Source organism: Alosa alosa, chromosome 2 (genome assembly GCF_017589495.1).
Source record: "Alosa alosa isolate M-15738 ecotype Scorff River chromosome 2, AALO_Geno_1.1, whole genome shotgun sequence".
NCBI lineage: Eukaryota > Metazoa > Chordata > Actinopteri > Clupeiformes > Clupeidae > Alosa > Alosa alosa.
Window position 1 is genome coordinate 407321 of NC_063190.1, and position 16707 is coordinate 424027.

The following is a 16707-nucleotide window of genomic DNA, read 5'->3' on the forward strand; positions in this document are numbered from 1 at the left end:
TAAATGATGACAAAACAGAGGTACATTTGGTTGGACCAAAACCAAAGTGAGACATTGTTCTTAGTAATCTGGGGAACTTGGCACACCAAAAGTAACAAGCCTCGGTGTCATCTTAGATGCAGAGTTAAGTTTTAAGCCCCATATCAGTAAAGTTACTTAGACAGCCTATTTCCACCTGAGAAACATTGCCAAAGTGCGGCCCTTTTTAACTCAACAAGATGCAGAAAGACGAATTCATGCCTTTATCACTAGCAGGTTAGACTACTGCAATACACTTTTCACTGGTCTTCCCAAAAAACATCTAAAGAAATTGGCACTCATACAGAACTCTGCGGCTAGACTTTTAAGACCAAGAAGAGAGAACACATCACCCCTGTGTTGGCTGAACTGCACTGGCTCTCTTTTTCCTATAGAATTGATTTTAAGGTTATGTTAATTACTTAAAAAGCTTTGAATGGCATAGCACCTTCATATATCTCTGAGCTTTTAATATCTTTATCAACCACAAAGGAAACTTAGATCATCCAATTCTAATCTTTTAATTGTACCCAAAGTGCTCTCCACAAGCAAAGTGGAGAAGCTGCTTTTATCCATTATGCCCCAAAACTATGGAACACCCTGCCTCTGTACATCAAGCAGGCAAGTTTAATAAATATTTTTTTAAAAGATCTGAAAACATACCTGTATAGGAAATAGAGATGCGCGGTTCGCGGTTACAGCCGCGGACTCCGCGGTTAAACTGCGGATCGGGGAGATGACATGAAGCAATGTGATATTTAAATTAAATTCGGGCGGGTGGCGGTTGAACCAATCCAATGAAAAAAAATATAGCCTACATTGTTACCTACATCCGAAAAAAACGAGCACACTTTGAAATAGTCAAATTTTCCTCAGGCAGTAATTTGGCCTAGTTGCTTCTATGCATGCTGCTTTGTTTAGGCCTAGGCTACTATCAGAGATGGTGTTGCGGAATTGGTGTATTCCGATGTTTCACTGAGCAACCCCTCGCGACGCCGCATGCAGCAAGCACGCGACGCGACGACGACCTTTTACCGCACACTAAAGGTAACAAAAAGTGTAAATTAAGTAGCCTATCGTAGCCTACCAGCATGTTTTCCTCTCCAGTGTGCAATAAGAAAGTAGAATAGGCTACAGTGCAAGTAGACCGATGATTCATCTCCCATGTCGCGTCTCGTTGCAGAGCCTTGGTAGGCCACTAAGCAAATCTGCAACCTATGAGCCTCTACCAGTATTGGAGGAGGCCTAAACTTCTCGCTACCTTAGAATAATAAGGTTCTATCTGCGTTTTGAGTAGTTCTGAGATATTGAGCTTCAAAGTTTTAGAATTCCATAGAGTTACATGGTAAATGGAACAAGTTCTTTTTGAAATAAAGTCCAAATATGTACACAACTTTAAGAAACACCTCATCTGAACTTAAGAAACTTTCAAAGAATAAAAAAATGTAAATAACTCCATTTTGACAAAAATGTCAGATAGAACCTTATTATTCTAAGGTAGCAATCTCGTAGATGAGACTGCCTGGGTTATTTTGTTTCGATATTATATATAAAACACATAGTCATTGTAGCCTACCATTCAGGGAATAGGCATTTAAAAAGAGAGACAGATTATGGAGTGATATGACTCAGAAATGACATCAGGCAATGGCAGTGCGAGATGTTCAGAACGTAAGAGTTAAAACTTCTACAAGCTCAATAACATCCACAGCAGAAAAAAGAAGGTAAGATAAATAGTCGGAAAACTTAGATCTGTAGGCCTAAGGCAAGCAAGCAAGTGTGGCGGTTGTTACTAAAAATGTCAACATGCACGTTGCACGTTGTGCACTTTCAGAATGAAGAGTTGGCATTTCTTTAATATCGAGGCGCCATAGTTTGTCCGATCGGCCTGCTGGTATAAAATTAATTGCGCTGTCTGCTCTCTTCCCATGCAGTCAAAATGAATGGGAGTCTTCAGAGCAGGCTTGTCATAGTGTCACCCTGACATGACAGTGCGTAAAGTAGCCTATAATGTGAATGACTTGTTATTTTATTAAGGATTTCTTTCTTTTTGCAAAAAATAAAGTACAATAGGCATTAATTAGTAGGCTAAATAGCAGCATGTTGAAATTATGTGCCAAATCGCGTTTTTTATTACAATGATAAAATTGTAGGCTACAGGCCGATGTGCACTTTATTTGGAGACTGTTTTGCGAGACAGAGACTGAGTTTGCTGCTGATATTCTGGGGATAGGCTACAACATAGCCAATGTAGGACTTTAGCCTTTTAATATATTTGCTGCATTGGATCAGTCTTTCTAGAACAGGCAAGAGCTTTCTAGCCTCACGTCAGCAGCGCCGCATCACCCATATACATTAAAACAACCAGCGGATGGCGGGTGGGTGCAGTTTTGAAAATTGGTCAAAAAACGTTGGTGCGGATGGATGGCGGATGGATGATAAGTTTTGCTATGCAGTTACGGTTGAAATAATAGCCCATCCGCGCATCTCTAATAGGAAAGCCTTTGGTTATCTCATCTTATCCTATAGACTACTTTTTCAGATTATTCCACATCTGCTGCCATTGGAGGGCGCAGCCAGCCAGAAGCAGATGGGCTCCCCCTATTAAGTCAGGTTCTGCTCAAGGTTTCTTCTTACTATTCTTACTATTATTGTGTTACATGCTCCAAATATAAAGCACTTTGAGCTGCATTCTGTGTATGAAAGGTGCTATACAAAAAGCTTATTATTATTATTATTATTATTATTATCAGAAGTCCACTGAGCTGCTAATCTGCAGGTTGAATTTACAGCTGCTCTCTCTACTCAGAGAAATCGCTCACAACTTCAGAGTGATCTGTTCTTCCAGAGCTCTCCAGATAGCCAGAAAAGCTACTGGGTTGGTCTGTTCAGTGTCATCATGCTATGCTCTGTTCAGTCACAATCATTGACCCATGGCCTTTTCAGCTGGTTTTTAAGCAATTACCTAATTTAACTTATTATTTATTTTTTTATTATTGTTTGCCATGTCCTGCTATGTTGTATGTACAATGCTTTGTGTTGCACTCTGTGCATTGCTTACTTGCTTCTGATTCACTTTGAACCATATTCACTTTGAATATGTTGAAATGAGGTGCACTATTCCTTCCTGAGTCTTTCCAGCACAACTAGCAGAGATGGGTTACCTGAGCACCTCACGGAATTCCTTTAGCTGGTGGTCAGGGACCTCAGTACGAATGGCCTCCAACCATTCCGGCATGAAGCACTCCCACAGTGGCTGGCTGATGACATTATAGGGAATCAGACACAGGATACGGTTTAGTCCTTCCTTCAGCTGGGTCACTGTACTGCATGCCTTGTCCCAGTAGCCACCTACCTGCCCTCACAAAAGGTCCAAAAGAGCAGGTAAGACTTAGCATAAACACAAACATGCACAATGACATTACAACTGCCAACATTATTCAAATAGTTCAAGACATACTAAAACAGTGGTCCCCAAACTTTTTTTTTGACCCAAGTCATCTCAGAAGTGTTAAGTTTTCAGTGGGCTCCATAAATAGCTTAGTGCTGTGAACAACAACAGTCTACCTTAGTTGAAAATTCCATTACCTATAGGCTATTGGTTATCTGTGTTTATATTGCCATCATTGCCATATCAGTGCACTGCAAAAAATGAAATCTAACCAAGTGTTATTAATCTTATAATAAGATCAAAACTATCTATTTGGTATTGTTTTTGTGAGTATGAAAAGACTTACCTAGTGCCCTTGCTTCAGGAAGTGTTGATGATGTCTCTCGAAATCATTTTGACAATTTAAAGACTTTTTGAGCTTATCAAGACAAATTTAGTTCCCTGCTGTCTTTGAAGTGGGGTGGTTATCTTAGTGTATTCCTTTTTTTGCTTCCTTGATGCTGGCAGACAAATTTGCTTGTTTTTTAACAAATTTGGTGATGTAAGAGGTTACAGCAAAAAATTTGCTTGTTTTCAGGATGAGATGTCTTAAAATAAGTCAAACTTTTCTTAAATTAAGTCAAATGATTTCACGAGAAAGCTCTAGGTAAGTCTCTGTATACTGAAAACAATACAAACTAGTTATTTTTATCTTGATATAAGACTAATAATCTTGGTTAGATTTTATTAGATAAGCAGTTTTTTGCAGTGTGTAAAATTTAGCTCAAATGAAATAATAATAATAGCACTCAAAACTATAAGCAGTGAGTCCCAAAAGTATATTTTGAACTTTGAACTTTGCATAGGCTACACAGCTCAAGTTGTGAACAAGCAATATCCTACAAATCCTACAATATCTCAAATTATGAGTTTTATGAAGTGGTGGCAGAAACATCTGAAATGACCACCATTCTAACTTTCACTCACCTGATGAGAACTTTGTGAACTCTGTATGCACATTTGAACGAGTGAATAAAAAATATAAATAATTATACCAGAAAGTTACAGAATTATGACTTGAATATAAGTTAGTTAGTTATAAACAATTAATTGATACATTTTTAGAATACTTTGAGCACTGATACAGTCAGCAGAGGCCTCTTACATTGTTTGCAGGTAGGCCTACTATACATTTCATTCCGTTTTCGATGGCAAACGTGAAACAGCGCCAAAACAACCACCAGTGGACAAAAAGAGTATTACATGTGTACTGTTAACCCTTAAAGGAGTACCGTCACACTGGTGTGACGGGAATGTTGGGGAATTACCACTAATAAATAGATCTGTCTTAGGATAATGATTGGTATTATCAAGTTCTGTGTGTGTGTATATATATATATATATATATATATACACACACATACACATACACACACAACAAATTGCAGAGAATTCCCTGGGTAGATAAAAGGGCCTGCACTTGACCATTAGATGTTCGAGGTCAGGAGAACACCCCGACGATGATGTTTGCACATCCATACACCACAGCTTGTTGATTAGGATGCACACGCCACCTCCTCTGTTTTTCCCTGTTTTTCCCCCCGAGTCAGTAGTTCTGTCCTGTCGATGAATGGAGAGGCCCTCGGGTAGGATGGCAGAGTCTGATATTGAGGGGTCCAGCCATGTCTCAGTAAAGACAAATTAATTGCCGTTCTTAATTTCCTGTTGAAACGCCAGCCTGGCTCTGAATTCATCCAGTTTGTTATCGAGTGAATTAGAGGAGAATGCTAGGAAGCGGAGGATGGAGCTGTCACTTTCTTAATTTCACCAAGACCCTGGCTCGTCTCCCTCTTTTCCCAGTTAACCGAGGTAAACAGCCAGGTAAACAACTTTGGTAACCATCCGAGTGAAAGTCCCAAGAAGTGTTTGCATGTCAAATTAAGTCTTATATCCAGTAGCGCCTGTCTGTCATACTTGATTAGCACTTGACACGTTTCCAATACATGTGAGAATAACACTAGAAATATGAAAAAAGCGCAAAGTTGAGGAGGACACTGAGCAACTCCGGCGCCAACGTCATAAAGAGAAACGAAAAGCGCCCCCCTCCCTCGGTGCACAACGGCATGGGAGAAAAGAAACAGGGCTTCAGAATGCATTGTTACGTTGCCCTGCGATTATAAAAGTAATGACTGGCCTATGCAGACTGAGACCATGTTGTAGCCTACTACACGGAAGTAGATGTTCTACAGCTCAGTTAAGGCAATGCTGTCCTGCCAGTTGCTGCGTTTTCTGGTGAGACTGCCAGAGTAGCAACGAAACTAGGTATGACATGACACGGAAACTTTCACCTATATTCATTTCTGGCCAGGATCGTTCAACAATCGCATTGGACAAGACAAGTAGGCCAACAACTTCATGCACAAGCAAAGCAAATACAATGGAAATCGAGCACACAAGTTAGAAAAACCTAGCATTTGTTAATGTAGCCTCAATGATGTCAGTAAAGGACATAACAGAGACGATCGGCTGAGAACAAGAGATACCCTAGCCTACTCTGTCACTCTGTCCAAATGGACATGACTAGGCTAGAGCCTAAATATAAGTCTACCCATTATACAGGCATTGTTTTAGGTTACATTGTCTGTATGGTGAAGTTATAACCAGACTTCTAGCAATGCAAAGCATCAGCTGGCAATGGAATGGAAGGACTGCTTTTCAATCCGTAGCCACTTAATGCTTAATCTGGCTATGACAAGATAGCTTACAGAAGTGTGTCAAATAATATTAAAGTATATTAAATAAAATATATTTGAATTGGGCTGTTAAAATATGTTTGCTTATATGATTAGCCTACAGAGGAGGAGAAAAGCAAACAGGTGTAAAGGAAACTTTTGTATCCCTTCAAAGGGCCATCAAAAATATAAAAATGTAAAAAAAAAAGAAAAAAGTAGCTTGTTCCTTGAGCAATTTATTAACAAAGTACTTTTTTACTTTTACTTGAGCAAATTTCTCAGATGGGAACATTTACTTTTAGCCATTTTTGAAAGGAGTAATTGTACTTTTACTTGAGTAAAGATTTTCAGAACCCTACCCACCCCTGGTTAAACCACTCCTGGCTTTTAAAGGGGACAATGAGAGAAGGTGCTCTCGTTTGTTTACTGGATGTTATGCCCAAAACACACCCATGATTAATTAATAAACGTAAGCACAACCCTTTCGAACCATGCACTGGGGTCTGATCATTTATTCTGACATCAAAGTAGCCAAAAGCACTTAAACCATACTCTTCAGTATGATCAACAAACCAAATAATCAGTCCAAATTAGGCCCCCATATGTTCTCTTGGTCCTTTACATCATGACAAACATTTCTTCATGAATTCAAATGTCTAAAGCAGTGGTCCCCAAACTTTTTCTTCCGAGGGCCAGCTCACTATGCCTGGCTCTAAGAGAGGTATATCAGTAAACATAAATAGCTTAGTGCTGTGAACAACAACAGTCTACCTTAGTTGAATATTCCATTACATTTAATCATAGGCTACTGCAATTTAATACCATTGTTTTAAAAACTTTGCATACACAGCTCAAGTTGTGAACAAGCAATATCCTACAAATAATTAAAAGTTCTCAAACTATGAGAGTTTTATGAAATGCTGGCAAAAACATCTGGAATGACCACCATTCTAACTTTCACTCACCTGATGAGAACTTTGTGAATTGTGAATTTGGATGAACATTTGAACGAGTGAATAAGTCCCAGAAATATGACTTGAATAGAAGTTAGTTAGTTATTACCAATTAATTAAAGTAACTTTTAGAATACTTTGAGCACTGATGCAGTCAGCATAGGCCTCTTACATTGTTTGCAGGTATAGGCCTACATTTCATTCCGTTTTCGATTGGTAAGCGCGAAACAGCGCCAAAACAACCACCAGTGGACAAAAAGAGTATTACACGTGTACTGTTAAGACTCACCATAGAGAATGAATGGGGGAAATTACGGAGGTTATAGTTTGACATGTCGTACTCCCGTGCGGGCCAGATGCTATACACAGACATGTTTTGGGGGGCCACCCAAAATAAGGTGGCGGGCCGTAGTTTGGAGACCACTGGTCTAAAGGAAAAAGGATGAATATAATAGATTGTGACCTCACCCTTGCAAATTCCACTGGTTTGGGAAGCAGGCACATGACCATCACATCAAAGCGCACATCACACACGGTCTTCAACCACTTGGTGACAAACTGGGGCTTGAGCTTCTCCACCAGACTCCCCACTTCATCATCCATCATATAAGCCGTGGAGTGAAACCACTGAAACACCATGCTGACCAGCCGTGCCAGACTTTCTGTGGGAGTGTTCTCACTGGGTGTGCACAAACTCACCTGATACGAGTGAACACAGAAGAAATGTTATCATTAAAGTGTCTAGCTGTGAGGTGCAGTATATGAGGGGTGGATATTACAAAAATAAAAATGAAACACGTAAATCAAATTCATATCAATCATACATCAGGCATTTACCTCAAAACTATTAATGAGAATTAAAAGCAATTTAATTAGAAGATAAAAGAGTAAGATGCATGTTGAACACACACACACACACACACACACACATATATATAAATAAATTTCATAATTCTAGTTTGCCATATTTTGAATGTCTCCTAATTTAATTGTGATCAGTGATGACTAAACTGACACTACATTGACATTCCCGTTCACTTTCATTATGAAGGACATTTAAATGTATTGTACTTAAACAACTGGAAATGCTTTCCCTGCATTCAAAGATGTAACAAACACTATGTCACACAGTCAGGCAGACAATTAAGGGGGAAGGGGGTTGTCCTGCGAGGAAACTTGTTCTTTGCATTTTACCCATCTGGTGTTAGTGTGCACACATTCACACACACACTTGGAGCTGTGAGTTGGGAGCCCACACACACTAGGAGCACCTACACACCCGGAGCAGTGGGCAGCCCTTTATCCGGCACCCGGGGAGCAGTTGGTGGTTAGGTGCCTTGCTCAAGGGCACCTCATCCGTGGATGTGGGAGAGCTGTTTAAAATCACTCCCCACCCACATTTTTTCTACCAGGCAGTCAGGGACTGAACCGGCCACCCTTCGGCATCCACAAGTCCGATTCCCTAACCAGTAGGCCACGGATGGATTACAATCGAGCCAGACGATGGTGGATGGGCGGGCGTATTGACAGGAGATGTGCAACCTAAACGCAAACTTTTTCCAGTAGATAATTGTGGTGAATGTCATTGCATGAACCTGAAATTAGGGGTGGGCAATTAGCTAGGCTGTTGCTAGGGTACTTAAGGTGGTTGCTAGGCTGTTGCTAGGATAGTTAAGGTGGTTGCTATGCTGGTTGCTAGGTGAATCATGTTGGTTGCTAGGTTGTCATCATGGAAGTGGTTGATAGGTTTTTGCTAGGGTACTTGAGGTGGTTGCTACAGTACATGAAAATGCACAGTTCTGTTATCTGAAGTCGCTTCTTATTATTACAGTGCATGAAAATGGACTGTTCTGTTATCCGAAGTCATCTTCTTCTTCTTCTTTTTATTATTCTTCTAACCAAAATTGCTGCGTCTAATTCAGCTTCAACTGTTTAACATAGAAACTTTGTTCAAACTTTGTAACGTAGGTCTTGAAAAGGACACTTGAGCAATATATTTTTCATTTTTATAAACTTTTTGAGATATTAACAAAAAACAGGCTTATTTTCTTATAGACTATGCATTAGTATTATGGCATCATAAAGGGCCATAAATGACTTAGAATGCAACTGCACCTGTGCTCTCTCACCGACTGCAGCAACTTCAACGGAACCTCTTCTCTGTGTCTCTCTCCATTGAACTGTATAGCTCACTTTTCTCTTCCCCACTTTCTTCCTTTTCTTCACTTCATCCATTAAACTATCTTTCTATCAACATCAATTAAACTATCTACCTATGCACATCCATTAATTCACTATTAAAATATAGCTGCAAGCAGCAATGTGGGGGCCAAGCAAATAAATAGAAGTTGGGATTGGACTGGACTAGACTAAGGTAGACTAGACTAGACAGGACTGGACTGCATTGGATTGAATTGGACTGGATTGGACTGGACTGGACTGGACTAGACTAGACTAGACTAGACTAGACTAGACTAGACTAGACTAGACTAGACTGGACTGGACTGGACTGGACTGGACTTGATTGGATTGGATTGGATTGGACTGGACTAGACTGGACTGTATTGGGATTGGGATTGCAGAGACATGAGTCTACTTCATGTGATTGTTGATTGGATTGGATTTAATTGGACTGGATTGGGATTTGGACTGGATTGGATTGTACTGGACTGGACTGGACTGGATTGGATTGGACTGGATTGGATTTGATTGGACTGGATTGGGATTGCTGAGATATGAGCCTACTTCATGTGATTGTCTATTGGATTGGATTGGATTGAATTGGACTGGATTGGGATTGGACAGGACTGAATTGGACAGGACTGGATTGGATTGGAATTGACTGGATTGGATTGGATTGCGATTGCTGAGATATGAGCCTACTTCAAGTTATTGTTGATTGGATTGGATTGAATTGGACTGGATTGGGATTGGGTCTTGAGTCCATGTACAAAGTTTGGTTTCAATCCATGAAAGCGTTAGTAAGATATGAGCCTAATTCATGTCATAGTTCTCCCTAGTGGTCAAAAGACACCAAATGTATTGTAGCTATTCAGGATGTGTTCATGATTCCACATACCAAGTTTGGTGTTGATACGAGAAGGTCTTGCTAATTATAGCACCCCTAGTGGTCAAAAGTCACCAGATTCATTGTGCGTCCTCAGGTTGTGACCACGAGTCCACATACCAAGTTTGAGGTTGATATGAGAAAGTATTGCTAATTATAGCGCCCTTAGTGGTCAAAGTACACCAAATGTATTGTGTGTCCTCAGGATGGGGTCCCAAGTCCATGTACCAAGTTTGGTTTTGGTACGTGAAAGCGTTGCTGAGATAGGAGCTAACTTCCTGTAACTCTAGCGCCCCCCTAGTGGTCAAAGGTCACCAAATTGATTGTGTGTCCTCAGGGAGGGGTTCCAAGTCCATATACCAAGTTTGGTTTTGATATGTGAAAGTGTTGCTGAGATATGAGCCTACTTCCTGTGATTATAGCGCCCCCATAGTGGTCAAAAGTCGCCAAATTTATTGAGCCTTCTCCTAATTGGGTCCTGAGCCCATGTACCGAGTTTGGTTTTGATACGTGAAAGCTTGGCGGAGATAACATTTCACTTCCTGTTTGGAGGCTTCGCCGCCAATTTCGATTGGTCGTCACAGCTAACCTGTTTTGAATAAAGGTCCAAAAAGCAATGCGTTTGTCTGGTCTGAAGATTATCTGTGCCAAGTTTTGGTCTGAAGATCATCTGTGCCAAGTTTCGTAAAAATTGGATGAAATTTGTGACCTGTGAAAACTTTTAAGTGTTTTTTGATGAAATCCAATATGGTGGTCCAATCAATTATGTTAATGTCAAAAGTTTATATGTGTCAGCCTAAGGACCTCCCAAAGTATTAACAGATCACTAATATGTTTTAATTTCAAACACATCACCCCATAGAGGCCAAAACGTAGTTTTGTTAATTATAGCGCCACCTGTAGGTCAAAAGTCATCAAATTTATTGAGCCTCCTCCTAATTGGGTCCTGAGCCAATGTAGTGAGTTTGATTTTGATACGTGAAAGCTTTGCCGAGATCTGAGTTCACTTCATGTTTGGCGGCTTTGCCGCCAATTTTAATTGGTCGTGACTGGTGACCAGTTTTGAGTATGGGTCTCAAAGGCAATGCATTTATGAGACATGGTCTGAAGATCATCTGTGCCAAGTTTCATGAAAATTGGATGAAATTTGTGACCTGTGAAAACTTTTAAGTGTTGATGAAATCCAATATGGCAGTCCAATCAATTGACCTGTCGCTAAGCGCCACCCTTAGAACACTGATGAGCCAATGACAGTCCAGCCTCAATGAGACTCGGACATCAGCTCGGACAACTCCATAGGAAACAACAGGCGGCAGGCATAAAATGACAAATTAATAGTTATTTATGGAGTTTATTAACTCAAAAAACCCCGACGGATAACCATGGTCAAACGTTTTGCATTGGGGACGTGTAATACTGATAGCCGGTACCCGAGAGGCTAGAAAAAACGGGTATATTTTCATCAAAGTAGCCTACAGGACGCGTCTCTGGCTTTGCAACAGCTCGACGTAATGTAGGCAACTAAGCCAACAACGTGGGCACAGGTTCCCTGTTAAATCCCAAGATGAAAATGCTCATTAACCAACTACTATATTCTTACTACATCAAATATTAACGTAACCTAACATATCTCAGTATCAATCTTCCACTAGCTAGCTAGCTAACATTAACGTCAGTGGGATTTGCATGGCTACTCGCCACAACTGCTTGTCACCTTGTATGTATTCTAAAGTTTTGAATACACCCCTCCATAGCATAATAAGTCCCTTTTGATAGCTTCTGGAGGAAAGTAAATCCTTTTATCAACCAAAACGTCCTCAAAGCCTGCTTTCATATACTGTCAGCTGCCATAGTCCACAATGTATTTCTAATCAAGTCTGGTTTGTTTGTCCGAGTTTTCACACGGTAACAATGGGGGGCGGGGCTTAGCGACAGGTCAATTATGTTAATGTCAAAAGTTGATATGTGTCAGCCTAAGGACCTCCCAAAGTATAAACAGAGATCACTAATATGTTTTAATTTCAAACACATCACCCCATAGAGGCCAAATCGTAGTTTTGTTAATTATAGCGCCACCTGTAGGTCAAAAGTCATCAAATTTATTGAGCCTCCTCCTAATTGGGTCCTGAGCCCATGTAGCGAGTTTGGTTTTGATACATGAAAGCCTTGCTGAGATCTGAGTGCACTTCCTGTTTGGCGGCTTCGCCGCTAATTTTGATTGGTCGTGACTGGCGACCAGTTTTGAGTATGGGTGTCAAAGGCAATGCAATTATGAGACATGGTCTGAAGATCATCTGTGCCAAGTTTCGTAAAAATTGGATATAGTTTGTGACCTATGAAAACTTTTAAGTGTTTATGATGAAATCCAATATGGCGGAGGTCCAATATGGAGGAAAGTAATGTAATAGAAGTCATTGAACTCCGGTCGGCCCAGGGATTCTAACTATACATCGATGTTCAAAATTGGACATACGGTTCAAAAGTTACGCCAATTTTGACCCATTGGTGGCGCTAGACTGCCTGGGGTTCAGACTTGAAAATTGGTGAAATGGAATATGGGAATGTATGGAATCAATGTGCCAAATTTCACAACTTTTTACTGTACGGTTCTATGGGCTGCCATAGACACCCACTGGAGAAGAATTCTAATAAGAAAAGGTACAAACACTATGGGTTGCCGCGCAGCTTCGCTGCTTGGCCCCCAAAAATTTAACTATTTAAACTACTCAACTGTTTAACTGGTCAGCCATTCCAACTGTCAGTTGTCATCAACTATGACTCCCGCCAACTGTTTCCTCTGCCCACAACTGTTTCAAAATAAAAGTCCTCAGTACAATAAATCCCTATTAAATGATTTAACTATTTAAACTATTCGGGCCATATTTTGCACCATGGCACATGGCGTAAAACTCGTTTTCCACCCGGCGCAAAGTGTATTTAGTTATTTTGCACGTTTATTTTTTAAACAATGCGCCCAGGGGTGTGGCAATTAACAACTTAGGGAGTGGCTTAGCGCATTATCTAAAAATTGTACACCTGGTCAGAAGTCTATGGTGAGTTGTTTATATGTTATTTTAAGAGTGCATTGTCAACAGTCATATTGGCGGGTGCACGCACCATCCTTCTATCATCCATGAACGCACACCAGCGCACGTCCATGCAAAACATTACAAATTGATTTACGATTACATTGGGAACCATAATTAGAATAAAGATATTATGAAATACTGTACATCTCATGATGAGTAGTTAATCACCATCATTTGCAAATTGGTAATGACGGTTAAAAGTGATTAGGGGAGAGGCGAGAGACACGTATGGAGCACAGCTGAAGACGCACGAGATATAAGCAACTCCTCTGCAGGATAAATGTTGTTTTATTCAGTCATTTGAGCAATATTGTCACAGCCATGCCAGGTTCTGCCTCAGCCACACCCACTCCTCAATCGCCGGCAGCCACTCATTCATTCTCCCCTGAATACTGATTACCCACACCTGTGGGTAATCACACTCAAACTCTTTTTAAGCAGCTGAGACCTGTGCTGCCTGTCTGTCCTCGTCGCTGTTACCAGAGACTTAGATCGGTACCCTTGGCTGTCACACCAGTACTCTCTGCCCTTGATCCCGGACTTTTCTCTCCCTCAGAAAAGTCAGTGTCCTCTGTGCTTAACATATGTTAAGGACTCTCCTTGGATTTCCGTTTATGCTGTTTCTGGATCTTCGGTGTATTTTTGGATGCTTCTCATTTACCCTGTTCATTTTAGATTGATCTTCTGTGAGGACCCGCTGTGCCAAAAACTTTCCACGTCCACTCCATAGTGGGTAAGCCTTTAAGCCGCAAGCGGGTTCAGTATCAGACAAGGTGTCTAAACATGCAAGTAGGGAGTCTTCATGTAGAACGGATCTCCTTCTTTGTTCTTGATGACTCTACTGCTGATGTAATCCAGGGCCGCCATGGTTAATTCAACATCAGCCTGCTATTGCCTGGTCCACGGGTGAGATATTGCAGTGGGGAGAGGGTTGTCATGACCACTGTTTTCCGCAGCTCCCACTACGCCAAGAACCCTAAGCTAGCCCTTAATGCCACTACTGTCGAGAGTCCTGTGCAGGGTTGCCCCGTCACAAGCCCTCCTGCCTACGCCGCCTACGAGGATGTCTTCTGCCCTCAACGTGCATCTCACCTCCCTCCACACCGAACCTGGGATTGCGCGATTGACCTCATCCCGGGTCAGCCTCTCCCATGGGGGAAGGTTTATCCACTTTCCCTGCCTGAACAGGAATTCATGAATGATATCACTGAGGCCCTCAAACTAGGCTATATCCAGCCCTCCAAGTCCCCTGTAGCATCCTCATTCTTTTTTGTGGCCAAGAAAGATGGAGGCCTTAGGCCTTGTATTGACTACCGTGCTCTAAACAAGATCACAGTCAAGTTCCGGTACCCTTTGCCACTAGTCCTAGCCGCACTTGGAGCATTTCTGCACCACTCGCCTCTCTACTCCGAAAGAAAGCCAAGACCCTCCAGTGGAACCCCGAAGCTTCCCAGGCATTCCGGAACCTTAAGGATGCCTTCACCTCAGCACCAGTTCTCCACCAACCGAATCCTGACCATGAGTTTGTGGTGGAGGTCGATGCATCCACCACCGGAGTCGGTGCTGTCTTGTCTCAGCATCTGGACAGCCACCACGCCTCCATCCATGTGCCTACTTCTCTAGGAAGCTGTGCCCGGCCGAATGCATTAATGCAATAATCGGCAACCGTGAGTTGTTGGCCATCAAGCTTGCCCTGGAGGAGTGGCGTCACTGGCTGGAGGGAGCCAAGCACCCTTCCTCGTACTCACCGATTATAAGAACCTCCAGTACCTTCGGGAAGTTAAACGATTCCACGGCAGGCCAGGTGGGCACTCTTTTTTACTCGCTTCAATTTTAAGATCAGTTACAGGCCAGGATCTCACAACTGTTGAGCCGATGCCCTCTCTCGTGTCCACCACCCCTGCGGAACCAACGAGCCCCAGGAAACGATTCTACCAACAGGTGTAATTGTGAGCCCCATCCACCCACCTCCTCCACAACAACACACTCCTCACTGGGAACTGGGCATCCAGGAAGCTACTCTCTCTCTACTCCAGGATCGCTTCTGGTGGCCAGGAATGGCTGGTGATGTCCGGAGATACGTGGCCGGTTGCCCTGACTGTGCTATGGCTAAGACCCCTCGCAATCTCCCGGCTGGGAAATTGATACCCCTGCCCGTGCCCAGAAGACCTTGGTGACACCTGGGAGTCGGAACACCTCCATCCTTGTCGTCATGGATCGATTCTACAAGGCCTGCAAATTACTACCTCTAAGAGGGCTTCCAACTGCTTCAGAGACTGCTGATGCTCTGTTCACCCACATCTTCCGTAATTTTGGAATTCCTGAAGACGTTGTGTCTGATAGAGGACCACAGTTCATCTCATGTTTCTGGCGGACCTTTCTCCGTCTGATGGGGGTAACGGTTAGCTTAACATCTGGTTATCACCCTGAAACCAATGGGCAGACTGAACGAAAGATTCAGGAAATCAGTCGTTTTTCGCCATCAGAATTCCTGGAACAAGTTCCTTCCCTGGGAGTATGCGCAGAACTCCCTGCGGCAGCCAACCACGGGTCTGACACCATTTCAGTGTATACTCGGCCATCAACCCCCATTATTCCCTTGGTCAGGCGAACCATCTGATGTTCCAGCAGTTGACTCCTGGTTCCGAGAGAGTGAGTGTGTTTGGGGTGAGGCACACCACCATCTTCAAAGGGCCATCCACCGCCACAGACATCATGCAGATGCTTGACGCTCCATGCTAGGCCATGCATATTTAGGTCATAATTCATATGCAACAACTTACTTAATAACTATGAATAAGGGGTAATTAGGAGCTTACATAGGGGAAATTCTTAATTAAGGGTGTAGTAAGGTTAGAATAAGGTCTGGCAGAATAAGGTATTAATTAGTGACTTATAATGACTAACAAATGGCTGGTGATGTCCGGAGATACGTGGCTTACAGATAGTATGCTTCTAATATACATGTTAGTAAGCAGTTAATTAATGGTGAATATGCGTGTCTTAATATAAAGTGTTACCAATATGATATATTATAATATAGGCCTATACATATATACAAATATGACAAAGTGCAGATGCAGTAACAGAAATACTATGCAGAAAGGGGGGCTACGTTTTGTTGAAGAGACCAATTGCAGAGGGGAAGAAACTGTTTTTGTGGCATGAGGTCCTGGTCATGGTGGACCGCAGCCTCCTGCCAGAGGGGAGTGACTCAAAAAGACTGTGTCTGGGGTTGGAGGGGTCTGCAGCTATCCTGCCCGCCTCAGGGTCCTGGATGTGTACAGACTTTGGAGAGAAGGCAGGCTGCAGCCAATCCCTCTCTCAGCAGAGCAAATAATGCGCTGAAGTCCTCCTTTGTCCTTGGCAGTGGCAGCAGCATACCAGATGGAGATGGAGGAAGTGAGGATGGATTCTATGATGGTAGAGTAGAAGTGTACCAACATCGACTTTGGCAGGTTGAACTTCCTCAACTGCC

The 16707-nt window shown here is 42.2% G+C and overlaps 1 protein-coding gene across 8 annotated transcripts in view; it reads right to left on the bottom strand.

Annotated features, from left to right (window-relative positions):
* Nucleotides 1–16707, bottom strand: part of LOC125284068 (protein unc-79 homolog) — a 257979-nt gene that overhangs the window by 161037 nt on the left and 80235 nt on the right. For all 8 annotated transcript variants that reach the window (XM_048227819.1, XM_048227828.1, XM_048227800.1 and 5 more), the window contains 2 exons: nucleotides 7542–7772; nucleotides 3183–3373 (listed from right to left, as the gene is read on the bottom strand). In XM_048227819.1, coding sequence (XP_048083776.1) covers nucleotides 3183–3373; nucleotides 7542–7772 — 422 coding nt within the window. The remainder of the gene's footprint in view (nucleotides 1–3182; nucleotides 3374–7541; nucleotides 7773–16707) is intronic.